This window comes from Bacillus rossius (genome assembly GCF_032445375.1).
Source record: "Bacillus rossius redtenbacheri isolate Brsri chromosome 9 unlocalized genomic scaffold, Brsri_v3 Brsri_v3_scf9_2, whole genome shotgun sequence".
In the NCBI taxonomy this organism is placed as follows: domain Eukaryota; kingdom Metazoa; phylum Arthropoda; class Insecta; order Phasmatodea; family Bacillidae; genus Bacillus; species Bacillus rossius.
The window spans coordinates 38,287,544-38,301,399 of record NW_026962013.1 but is presented as its reverse complement, the minus strand read 5'-3'; the positions used below and the strand labels follow the sequence as shown (position 1 = coordinate 38,301,399).

The 13,856-nt window shown below is 38.9% G+C and overlaps 1 protein-coding gene across 1 annotated transcript in view; it reads left to right on the top strand.

Annotated features, from left to right (window-relative positions):
- The window catches only part of LOC134542951 (uncharacterized), a 647,441-nt gene that overhangs the window by 525,261 nt on the left and 108,324 nt on the right, over positions 1-13,856 (top strand). Inside the window, exon 3 of the mRNA XM_063387576.1 lies at positions 11,747-11,988. Within this exon, the coding sequence (XP_063243646.1) occupies positions 11,747-11,988 (242 nt within the window). The remainder of the gene's footprint in view (positions 1-11,746; positions 11,989-13,856) is intronic.

Below are 13,856 nucleotides of genomic sequence, written 5' to 3'. Positions count from 1 at the left end.
TAGATCAGCGAAGAAGATGAAAACAAGATGGTGGCCCCAATAGGCTAAAACAAGATGTCGTATGTGGCGTTATACTAGCGGTCGATATAGGTATACCTTGGCATTAGTGGTGGCAGGACTGTCTGACGGTGGCACACCATGGAGGAAGGATCTGTTGTCGTTTTTTGACGTGACGTCTAATAAATCGATGAACGCCGGCTGCACGCACGAAAAAGTGTACCGTAACGCACATTGTTCCGTTACGCACATTGTTCCGTTACGCTGTGTCCCGTTACGCTCATTGTACGCTTGCGCCGCATCTATCTCTCTTCCATCCTATTGGCATATGCGTCCGAGGAGAAGAAAGACAGCGGCAGCACACAACTTACATCTACACGTGAACTGTTTCGTCGACTGTTTATAATGTGAAGTGAAAAGTTAATGTGGTTTTCATTGCTTATTACAACAACAATTTCAGCAATAAAGGTTTATTATTCTTGCATTTTAAAAATCGGATTACTAGTATAATTTATTTCAAGTATTTATTCTTTTAGTATTAAAATAAAAATGATTCAATTTTAATCATAAAAGTATGCAATAATTTCATCAATGTTTTGTTATGACGTTGTCACGTTAAACTATCGTCCGTAAACCGACTTTACAGACAACCAAATTTATTATTTTTTTGCCCTCGCCGGGTTCGAAGCAAAGACGTAAGTCCGCAAACGCACTACGTACATCTCAGGAGGCCCGGAACCACCCGAAAGGGCCAGTCGCCCGGGTTCTCCGCCCTGTGGCCGGGGGCCGATAAAGCACTCGGCAACGAGGCTACGTCCCCGCCAGGAGGTGGACGCCCTTCATTAGCATATCCAGAACACACACACACACACACACACACACACACACACATGCTCGCCGACCAGAGTGACGGTCCCTCCCAGCGCCGGACCACAGACTACTGATGACGTGGGCGGATTCTCTGCTCCATCACTGGCTCACGATCTGCCAATAGAAACAGGGGCTGAAATCTGCGGGATTTCGCAACGACGGCGTGGGCGTTGGCGGGAATTCTCAAGGGGGGAATGGGGCAAAGCGTGGGTTTAAACCAACACAAGTCATTATCTGGATAGTAGGGCGCTTGTATGCTGTGTACTGCCCACGTGTCGACCTGCATGCATGCAGTAAGCAGGAATCTTTGAAATATACTTGGAAGTTTTCCATAAAACAAAGGTTTTGACGTTTACATTTTTTGATCAGCGTCGTTTCACAATCACGATTTATAAAGCGAAAGCGTGCCCCCTCTCAGTGAGGGAGTTCTTAACTTCAGGGAGGGGTGTCCGGGCCCTCCCCCCCCCCCTCGGGAATCACGCCCATGAATAGAACTTTCAAAAATCAGTCGTGTTTCGCGGAAAATTTTGCTGTCAGGGCTCGGTCTCACGCCATGTTGATTTTTTTTTTCGTTTTTTTTGTTATTACTTTTATTCAAGGGCTATTTATAAATTATTTACTCGATACCATCCTATAGTATTTGTTTTTCTGCCGCAAATATTTTCAACAGTTATTCACTTATTGTAATATAGGTAGGGGCATGCATATTTCGCGAAAACCTTCCGAGACTACCTAAAATTCATAACACCGTAGCATCGTACGTGTTTCGTTATTGGGCGAGTTTCTTTCAGGTACATGTCGATTGTTACAACACCAATCACAGCAATTCAGTGCGGAAGCAAACGCGTCCTGAGTGGCTCGGTTAGATAAGGCAAAGACTTCTCTCGCAGACTGCCGCGAATTACAAGGAAGAACTAGCTGATGCGGGTCTACTTTGTTGCAGTCATAGGCGTTCAGATTTTTTTCCCGAGAAATATGCATGTCCCTAAATATAGGTGATGGTCAGAGACGGGAAAAATTCGGGTTTTGCTATGACCTTCAGGATAGACTACAGAGCTCTATGTATTTTCGGCTAAATACCGCCAGGCTACACTCTTATTTGAATTGACTGCTGTACTAAAGAAGAATCTTTCGAGTGGCATTACTGTGGATCAATCTTTCAGTTACTGATGGTTTTTTTATTGGTTTGGATTACCTTGACACGTGTAAAAACAACTGCATAAGTTGTACTTTTACAAATAATTCCTTTAAAAATCAGTTGCCAAGAAATAATACAAGAAAGATGTAAATTTTGTACAACAAATTGTTTTTATTTTTTGTGTATATGAAAGACGTTTTTGAAAACGATGTCAACTGTATCTTGTCGCTCTTACAAAAATGGGTGCATAATTATGAATTATGATTGATGTTGTATACAAGCCCATATTTTTTAAACCATAGAAATGATATTATTTAAGTTTAAAGAATTGGCTATTATTTGGTTTTATTGTACTTATAAATATGTGATGTTAATACTAGGAAGATATTAAGGGAACAATTTCAAATTACTTTAAATAATATACGTACGGGTAAAACACAAAGCATAAATTCCCGGGTAAGAATCCGAACTCAGTACTTCAAACATTATTTTTGTAATGGTACAGTTTCTTTCATGGAAATTTACAAATTTACACATATCTGAAATTTTATATGATTATTTCAGCTCCATTTACAAAAAAAAATTACAATGTGTGGCTTAATTGAAGACGTCACGTAAACAACCAAGTGTATGCAGTTTAACTTGTCTTTAAATGAATTCACAGAACGCCCGGGTCGCTACGCATAATGTAGACCTTATTCCATTCTCGTACGCCACTTTGCGGTAGGGAAAGGCAGCATGCTATGAAATGATTTATCCCAAAAAATATAGCTTTAAAAAATTCTATTGAATTATTGATTAATGCATTTACCGCTAATGCGCCGTGAGTAATTTTGGGCAGCGTTTCCTCAGCGACCATCCTCAAATTACTCGATTTTTTTGCCTTCACTCTTCTCTACTCTGGTCAACGCAACCTACCCTAGAATCAGCTGCTCCATAATTTGGGTTCGTGGCGAGTCTTGAGTGTATGGTATTACACATACGGGGCATTTTCTTGGCCGTACGCCCCCGATATGATATCGAGACGTCTCATCGGCACAATAAACCTATTATTACTGTAAACACCTAATAGATTATGGCATACTCGTCAAATGCCTGGGTAGCTTACGTGGTTCGCGTGTATTTCTCGTGCAGATCAAACAACAGGTAACTACTAGTACCTACATTCGGCACAAGTTTGGTCGTGATTTTTAAATGCAGCTAAGTTATACCTATCGATTGCCAACCAAATATTTATGGAATGAGTATTGGAAACACTTCACTGTTCAAGATTCTAACCTCTCAACAAACTAGAATCGTGCTTAGACTGGCTTGAAACGTTTAAAATCCCTGACACAGTGCGCCATTAAGGGGTTCACCTAGTTAGTGGTGTAATTGGGTTAGTGAGGCGGGATGATAAGTGCGACGCTCGCTGGTGCTTCCAGCGCGGTATCGCCTTTAAGCGAAAGGCTGTGAACTGGCGCGCAACATTCTCGTCGTGCGTGTGATTGGAGTAGTAACCGTAACATTATGTGGTGGAGAAACAAAGACAAAGGTGTAATGCAAGTCCTTTGAGTGCTTTCAAGAATCTGTTACAGGTTTTTCATGCCTTAAAAACTACCATGATAACAGCATTTAAAATACTGAAACATAAATACTCATCCACCATCAGTGTGATCCTACACTGTAAAATTGTTATTGTACTTTTACATGGATACTCCTTGGAAATCCTGTTGCCAACGATATCACTTGTAAAATTGCAAGACAAGGCTTTGTACTACATGCAATTTTACAAAGCTCTGCCTTTGTTCTATTACAAGTGATATCGTCAGCACCAGCTTTTCCAAAGGAATTCCCTTGTAAAATATGCAAATTTTTTTTACACTGTGTATATGATTTTAGTAAACAGTCACCATTCAGACATTTTGAGCAGTTTTCAAATCACGTGATTTTTTTTTAAAGCTATGCACACCTATGTGTGCACGAGTAGGCGGGGCCTTTACGTGTAACTGATTGTACAGTCTCCACATAAATGATTTACCCAACTTACGCACTTTAGTTGATACAAGACCTTACCATACAGAGTTTAAAATGCAACATCTGTCGTTATGTAATAGTTAAATTTCAGCTCTCGGTATAAGGCATTTGGTGGGCGTAATTTCGTGAATGCGACGGAAGTAAAAAAAAAAAGTGTAACAACCACGGCACTACCTTGGTGGCGGATGTTGCGAACCAAAGTTCAAAAAGACAAAGGGAAAAATTCTAGTTTTAAATGTCAAATTAATTTTAAAAAAGATGGGCAGTATTTTAATAATATTCCTTCTCGAAAATAAGGCCCAAAGCCTGGGTTTAATTCTTTTACAAGTCTTTTTAGTTTTTTTATCGATGCCTTTTAATTGTAGAGTTTAAAGTTTTGGTCTGCTAATCAAATTATTCATTAGTCAACGTAGCTGATCCGGCAGCGAATTCTAGTTCAGATATGTTTAAAAAGGTTTCCAGAAAATTGGGATAAAAAATGCGTATCTCATCCAACTGTTCTATATTTTCACCAGTTTCAAATAAGTTTGTGTTCTGCTCGCTTGGTGAAGTTTAAGATGTTAATTTTTTTCCAGGTATAACCAGAATCAACATGCGAAATATGTTTCTCGGGAGGAAAGCTTTTAGAATTTCTCAGAATAGCGTGGCAACGCGTTAGGTACATTCCAAGTTTAAAACGTCGACGCTGAAAAAAAAAAACTGTTTAAATAATCGCAACACTATCTCCCACCGGTGCACACATTACGGGGAGTCCTTTACAAACCCACGCCAACGGAGCATTATACACACCCAAAATTATTTGATTGCCCCATTTACATACTCATGTTGGGTGGGTAAAGCGATGATGGCTGGGCTGCAGAGGTGAGCCAGCATGGGTAAGCGGCGGCAATTATGTCATCTGAGAGAAACTTCCACCCCCCCCTCCCCAACCCTGGTGCTTCCACCGGCGTGTAAATGAACGTTGACCTTTGGCCAAAGCCGGCTCGACGCCCCCTGTAATCCAAACCACAAGATGTTAACAAGTAGTGTAATTTTGTCTCGGCCATTTGCTGCGTCTCACACTTAGCTCTGTGTGTTCTAGGTTCAAAAGTTAAAAAAAAGTAGAGGAATATAATGTACAACACACTCCATGATTTACAGATGGGAACTGAATCGGAAGAAAACGCGAAACGAGGCTAGTTGAAGTAAATGTGCACTGTCACGGAATACTACTAATATCATAAATGCGAAAGTTGTTTGTGTGTTTGTTACCACTCATCTCCTTAACGGCTGAACGGATTTTCATGACATTTTGTATACAGTTATTTTATTTCCTGGAATAGGACATAGGAGTACTTTTCATCCCGGGGATTTTTTTTTGTAGTTCCTGTGGAATCGAAACAAAACGTAACTCAACTCTGCAATAACTGAACGTTTTTTTTTTTGCATTTTAGCATATTTGATAGGTATACGTCCTGAAATAACACGGAATATTTATTCCGGAAAAATGTAAGTACCTTACCTAACGACAATTCCTGTGGTGATACAAAAAAATGCATCCTACAATTCATTGTTTAAGAGTGCCCAGTGCACAGAATTTATAAGTTTTGGCCTCAAATAATAGATCTAAAAACATTTTTAAAAGAGTAGTGTTTCCATGATAACTGGCTTAAAATATAAACTAGCTCTTTCTATAAGGTTATAAGTCCAATAATTGATTTTTCTTTAATATTTAAATCATAGCGTGTAATATTTTTGTAGTACTTTTCGTTTGTGATATTTTGAAGGAAAAAAAATCTAAATAACTTTGTGCCAGGCCTCGCACAAACAGATCAAGTTTTTTAATAGTGTAACTTAATCAAAAACACCATTAAAATACTTATATTTAAATTATTGCTATGTTAAAACTAAAATACTTTCGTATTTGGCCTTAATTTTTTTAAATCAATATAGTATATGTACCTTTCTCTGCCGGTGCGAATCCAGGTATTGTAGCTAGTAACAAATAAATGTTAATATCACACCTGGTTTGATGACGTAAGCAAAAATAATTCTTAACTAAATCAGAAAAAAAAAATATCAACTGCTGGAAATGTTATGCAAAGAGTTTGGGAATTTATTTCTTCATATAAAACCACCATCTATTGAATAAAATTACAAACAAACACACTGAAAATTATGTGAAACCAGAAGAAATATTTCAATTAGTAGTGTTGCACATACATAAATATATTATAATATAAAAATGCTGGAAAATTAAGAAACATAAATTAAACACAGATTTCTCAACAGCAAAATAAAATAGATTAGCAAACTATTCATAATATGAGGCACGAATTTAAACCACTTTAATACAAAGTTGCCCATGATCTGTTTTATTTCTGTGGGAGTATTTAATGAAATATCCCTTAAATGATTCCGGAGGTAAGTAACTGAAGAAATGAAAAGAACACGAAACACAATAATCTCTCAGACGGGTCCACTACATTTTTTGAAGTTATACTTATTTAGGCACATTGAGGGTGAAATTTTAGTATGCAACAAAATGCACGCGTAACAAACACACAACGGAAATATAACAAGATGAAGTCAAATGCGCATTCGTGTTAATTCCAGAACACAAGATATACAACGTAGCACGCAGTTTATTTACAATTGTACAAGAAGTAAATTATAAAAACGTACTACTTTTACACTAAATATATGTATGCATTTTTTTTTCTTCGCCAAAACGACTCGAATCATCCTTTTTAATACTTCCTACAGAATTTAACATATCTTCATTTTTTTTTCACGTGGGTAATCAGATTGCAGATTCCAAATCTTTTAGCTATCCAGTCTCGGTGGCTTTGAAAAAAAAAATTAAAAAAAAAATTCCTTTCTTGTGTTTCCTGCTTCGCTGTCGAATCCGCCATTTTACTCCCCTCCGCTGCGGCTCCAAATGACCTAAGTTCATATGTTCGTAGTGGAGGGAGCTGACTTTCAATTAAAGTTTCCCTGTGCTCGTCGATAGGTCTCATCTTCGGTGATTTATTCGGATCCTTTGCCTGTAGGGATTTGGGGCCTCTATAATCCTTACGAAAATCGTTAACCAAGGAACTTATACACACATATACATATATATATATATATATATATATATATATACATAGACATACATGAGCAATGGATTGCACAAATTAATTGACTTTACATTCATTTAAAGCGGCCGTTTGAAATGGCAACTCACAAGTCCGATTTTTTTTTAGATAAAATGCCATTTCCAACAGTTTTTTTTTGGAACTCTAGAATCACTTCGGGGAAAAAAATTGCGGGACGTGTACACCACTGACACATTTACGTTCTTTGTTTATTACTGGAGAGTTTATTTTGGTTTGGGTGCATTCCTAACATAAAAAATATTCAAAGTATACTTGTAAACTGAGGGATTTACTGGGAAACTGTCTGCACTGCTCCGAAATGATTACTAATTGATAAATTTTAACAGTTTTCAGTAGATGCCGTAGTTTTTTTTAATCGAGAATCTTGATCGCGAATGATATTGCGTACTATGCTAATACCAAAGCAAACTAAGAAAAAATTATTTCAGTGCTCGTCTATACGCACAAGGCCCTGAAATAGCAATCTTTGCGTTTGTCAACTCGCCCCTGTGAGATTTATTTTAGTGGTGGCGCTGTTATTTTACTGGTGGAAAGTTTGTAACAAGATACAATCCGCGTCCCTTGACAGGTTACGTGTTTAGTGAATATGTTTTCATATACAGAATGTAAGAAGTCTCAAAAACTATTTACTATGCGAAATTTTTTTAAAATTGTTATTTTGACGTTCTGTTAAATGTGTCTGATTTTTCGTACGAAAATATTGTTATCTTTTGGCAACATGAAAACAAAGCTATCGTTAAAGCCATCATGGTCCTTCTAAAGCTCTTCACAACGCATTTGTGGACAGCTCCGGCGGGCCTTTGGAAGCAGTTATTTTGCCTTCTCCGATGGTTCATTCCGTTACTGGTCACTGACAACTTTGATGCGAGACGGCTACTTCACACCCTACAACTCGAGGACTAATGCAGATAGTGACAATTGTTTTAGCTTTTTGTGTATGACTACATCCTTGGCCTTTTTGTGCCTGCACACATGTTTGTTTACGTTTGGCATCCAAACATACCACGCTTAAAATTTGTTAAAAATATTGGTGAAATACAAGAAAATCTATTTCCGAAATTCACATTCCAAATTTTCTTTCCAAAATACAATGTCTCAGAAACACTATGAATTTTTTTTATTACATTACAAAGTTTTGTACTCTCTGGCTTATATGAAACAAGGACAACGCTGATGACATAAATCATGAATTGGAAAGGGAGAGTGAATGCCCGTTTGAATGCACACCGCAAACTAAGCATGAGGCACTCTAAAGCAAGAAAAGCATAGGTTGATTGCTCCCGGCTTTCTGAATCACCCACTCCTCCCCTACAAGAGGGGTAAAAAAGTTAGGAGCGGAGGTAAAACACCAGTTCACACGTTCATGGGAAGTGGAGCGTCCCGTTGATGAAACTAAAAAAAAATAATAAATAAATATAATGAAAGTAAAGCTCATGGAAGCCCCACTTACACGATCATCGTGGGCGGGATCCGGGCCGCGCCGCCCTTTAATTTAGAGTCGGGCCGGACCTGCAATTTGCACGCCACTCATTGGCCCGCGCCTGGGGGGCCAACATCATCATTAGACGGGGAGGGGAGGGGAGGGGAGAAGGACGACCACCGCGCGTAGCGTGCCGAGGTTGAAACAAAATAACAGACGAATGAAGGAAATGTGCTGCCTGGGTGGGTATTTTATTCTGGCGTGTCTCGTGAACACCCGCGCGCCGTTAGCGGGGTGAGTTACGACTTCACGCGACTTGGGGTCGACGCGAAGTGGCTGGCGTCTTCCGTGCGGCCGGTTGCAACTGCCTCTCGGCGCCGCCGACAGACTCCACGTCTCAATCATGCAGGGCTCCGGGCGCGAACCGCCCAGGTTTACGAATTGGCAGGAAACGCAAGCCGCAAAAAAGGTTCAACAACGACGTTTTCATATACCCGTTTATAAATTACGTTAAGACGCGTAAAACGCAACGCAAGCTATAGGGCAAACTTTATACTTCTTGCGCTTCGGATTGAGTTTATGCCTTCCATATTGAAAGTGACGAATTCCGAAAACTTTTAACGACACAGACGTTATGTCCATAGGCTTCGATTTTTTTTGTATCTATAACTTTTTAATTTGTTAACTTTCGCATAGTGAAATAAAATAACAATTTTTAATCAATTTGATTATAGTTTCATATGTTTTCACGATAAAAATGAATTATCAAAAGAGGCATATGAAATAAATTTGTTTTCTAATGTATTAAAATTTCAAGTCGTCGGGTTGGTGACGTCTTGCGACGTTCGTCCGAGATTTACTTGCGTTTGCTGCGAGATTAGTTATAGCGCCGTTACATTCCTAAATCATTTCAAAGCAAAATTTTTGAGTGAAAACGTCTTTGGGCGCGATAGGAGTAAAATGCCGAATTTTAATGCAACTTCTTCGTAAAACATTGTTATGAAACGATTTCTGACTTTAATAGGTTGCGGACCGTGCAGTGAACTTGTCGGGCCCAGATTCCTTGAGCGGGCTCCACGTGGCGGCGTGCGGCTGCAGGGATAGGCGGGTCGCGGTAGTAGGGACCCGTCTGCGCCTGTCGCCATCCGACTTGCTGGCATCTAGTAAGGGAGTATTTGGGCAGAGGGCAACACAACGGGGTTTGTTGTGCAACGCGCCACGGACCGTATTCTCAAGGAAATTGTGTTCTTTTAATTACTTATTATTTTAATTACTTGTGTAAATCAGTATTGTTACACAGTGTTAATGAGTATTGTTTTAGCTGTGTAACAATTTTTTTTAGCATTATGGTTTTCACGCATTATTTGGCAGGGTAATTATTTGTCATGTATTATTATTTGATTAACTAAATCGCACACCGTATTATAATTGTGAGCCCACGAGCGTGTAAATATATTGAGTCCAACTAAGAATAAGCTAGTTTAAAAAGGTTTACAAATCCCGTGCGTAGAATATTAATTGTTTTTATTTTCACTTTGTGGCAATATGTTTGTAATGCAAAGAGTTAGGCCTACTGTGAGGAAGGTCCGTGCCATTTAGTTTTCGTGTTGCGGAGTGGTAGACATGTTACTCATTGTCATTTATTCGACGTCAGAACATTCTCAATGCATATGAATACATTGTTGAATGTCTATGTAGCCTATTGACAAAATCTGTTGCACTATAACTCAATGATAAGGTGATATTCGAGGGACAACAAAATCAGTCTAGAAAAATGCTCGATCACATCTAATATACGCAATATAAAAATTAATTAAAAACAAATTTATTATAATCAATCAAGGATTTGATATTTAATAAAAAAATTTCTTTATGGTTTGGGTATTTCAACAGTGTGTAATATTTATTGTTAATTAATCCATATTGGTTGATCAATATTTATTGATATCGTGACCTGTTATTTGGAAGTGAGTAATAATGTTCTTAATTAATGTTTATTTAATTATTTATATTTGAAACAAAGTAATAATAATGACAAAAAAGTTAGGATTCTTTAATAGTTGAAAAAGAAATGAAAGCCAAAATTCCCGCGCTGTGTTATCTTGTTATTAAATTGTATAAATGGCTTGCTGAGTAATATTAAGTTATACTATAAATTTGGTTGAGAATAAAATTTATTGAATTTCAGATACTTTTTAAAATGTGTATAAATTGTAGTTAAGAGTTGTTTTCGTGCTATAGTTGGGGTCCTGACTATCTTAATATCTTTTATGGTATAATTATTTCAACTGTGAGTAATATTAATTTTTAAATATAAATTATTGATTGATAAATAATTATTTTTACCCTATGCAGTTATTTTGAAGTGAGTAATAATTTTGTTAGCTCATGTTTATTTAGAAAACTGACTTCCTTCTCTCTTTCGGTCTCTGTCGTTTTACCCCTTAACGAGACGAGGTTTGTATTGCCAGAGAAGTTTCTTTTATATCTGTTTATGTATTTAGTTTCACGCGCTCTTATTTTTAACTAACTTTCACTTAGATTTAAAACTGCTAATAATACTAAATTATTTCTTGCACTAGGAAAAACTAGTATTCCTGTGGATTTATTGAAGATTTTCCTGGCAGTGTTCATATTTCTTTTTCCGTTCTTAGGGTTTTTTTGTATGACATGCAATGCAAACTAGCAATGAGCGTATGTCCGTAAGAGCATGAAAGAGACCACGGATCGCTTGCGGGGACGCACCATAACGCCAAAATACCACAACGCCGAACGTACAATAACGCCGAAAACCATAACGCCAAATGCCATATTGACTACAACGCCGACAGCTAGAAAACTGCTGTGTACCAAAACGCCGAATTACCACAACGCCTAAATACATTAACGCCGAAAAATGTCATTGCAGGACTGCCACAAAGGTTAGGTTAGGTAAGGTTAGGTTAGGTTAGGCTAGCCTATGTTAGGTTAGGTTGTGGTATTTCGGCGTTAAGATACATTTAACATTTTTCGGCGTTACTGTATTTCGGCGTTGTGGTACACAGCAGTTTTCTAGCTGTCGGCGTTGCGGTCAATTTGGCATTCGGCGTTATGGTATTCGGCGTTATTGTACGTTTGGCGTTGTGGTATTTCGGCGTTGTGGTAAGGACCCATCGCTTGCTGCAGGTGCTGGCGGCGCTGCTGGGGGCGGCGGCGGGCCTGTCGCAGCCGCGGGGGCGGTACGCGCCGCCGCCGGCAGCCATCACCGAGGAGGACCCGCCGCTCCCTGCGCCGCCCCTGCCGCCGGTCAGCCCCCTGCTCGCGCTGCTGCTGTCGGCCCAGGCGGGGCCCGGTCACGTGACGCCCGCCGGCCCCGCGGCCTGCTCCCCGGCGCTGCTGCAGCAGCTGCTGCTGGCGCAGTGCGGCAGGTGAGGCCAGTGTCGCCAGACGTGCCCGGTACCCGGCACGACAATCTACCCAATTCAGGAAAAGGAAAAAAAAAATTGGTTGTCTGTGAAGTCGGTTTACGGACGATAGTTTAACGTGAAAACGTCATAACAAAACATTGATGAAATGATTGCATACTTTTATGAATAAAATTGAATTATTTTAATTTGTATTATCACTATTTAGTATGGATACAAAGAAGGAGTGAAATGAAATATACAATTTAATTGATTAATTTACTTTTATTTGCACTCAATAATTCAAATATGTTTAGTATTACTTTAACGAACAGATTAATTTAACTATAACTAGTATACATGTTTGCTATTTAACTTATTCCAATCTGTGTTATTCTATTAATGATAGGACGATGATAGGAAAAGTAGGAAACGAATGGGAGTGTTTCAAGTTTAATGTGCCTCGAAATAGTCAAATCGATGGTTGTTCCAATCGAGTGGAAGAGAGATAGATGCGGCGCAAGCGTACAATGAGCGTAACGGGACACATCGTAACGGGACAATGTGCGTAACGGGACACTTTTTCGTGCGTGCAGCCGGCGTTCATCGATTTATTAGACGTTGTCACGTCAAAAAAAAAATAATTATCCAAAAAATATTTAATATTAGCTTGGAATGGAAAAACAATTAGGGTAAAAAAAACAGTCTTTGCTCTGGCCGTAACGCACTGACATTAAATATCCCTGCCTTTTTGAAAACGAGCCTCGACTAAGGCCATATTCCTATGGATCTCTGGAGAACCACAGGACCAAGTTGCAGCTAACATCATGTAAACAGCAAGGCGGTGACATCAGGTTCAGAGATATCTCACAATGAAAACAAGTCTCAGCTACACCATTAAAGCACAACACAAATATAAGTAAGAAAAATTATATGCAACTTAAAACACGTATACAACAGCGATTATAAGATGTGCGTGCACGCATCATCATGAGTGAAATTAGAGTTACAAAAGACACTCTACGAAAAAGATAGCTCAGTGGGGATAAAAAAAACTATGTTAGTCTGTGCTTTGCTATTTTTCTGACTTACGTATTCCACGGAATTTTCTGTGCCGTCTATGCATTTAACATTTGACATCAGATGATTTTTGCTTATTTTTCATTTGTTTGTGTATTCATACATTTTTGGTCCGTTCTAGAGGGTTCTCTATGACATCCAGTGTAAACATCAAAGACGTATGTCCATGAAATAGTTTTATATCAAATTGGACCATGATTTATTCTTTCTTAGTTGAATGATCATTGTGAATCGCCGGGTTTTCTGATATCGCTGTCGACGGAACGTAAATAAACGATCAATTAATTAGTCAATATTGATCGTAGTCTTTCAAGGCACGAGCCACTGACGAACTCCTGGTTTCTGGGCTGAGTCTTAAGACCCTCGCTACCCGGGCACACACACGGTGCGCAGAGCTTCAGGAAAAACCACGTGATTTGAAAACTGTTCAAGATATCTGAGTGGGTATGTTTATGAAAACCAATCAAGAATTCGCTAAAGGCCGATAAATAGTTTTATTTTCGGATAAAATTTTTAAACTGTATTTTTAGAAGAGTTAAAATGGCTAAAAGGCGTGTTTTCTGAGTAGTTTTTAGGCATAAAACACTTAAGCACTTAAGGGACATGCATTACATCTTTATCTTCATTTCTCCCGCGTATGTTACGGTCACCGCTCAATCATAATAGTTGCCCTATGAACGACGAGAAGACTGCGCGCCAGTTCAGAGCCTTGCGCTTAGAGGCGATACCGCGCTGGAATCACCAGCGAGCGTCGCTCTTATTCCACCTCACTGACACAATTCACCCCTGACGAGGGGAGCCCCTTTAAGTAC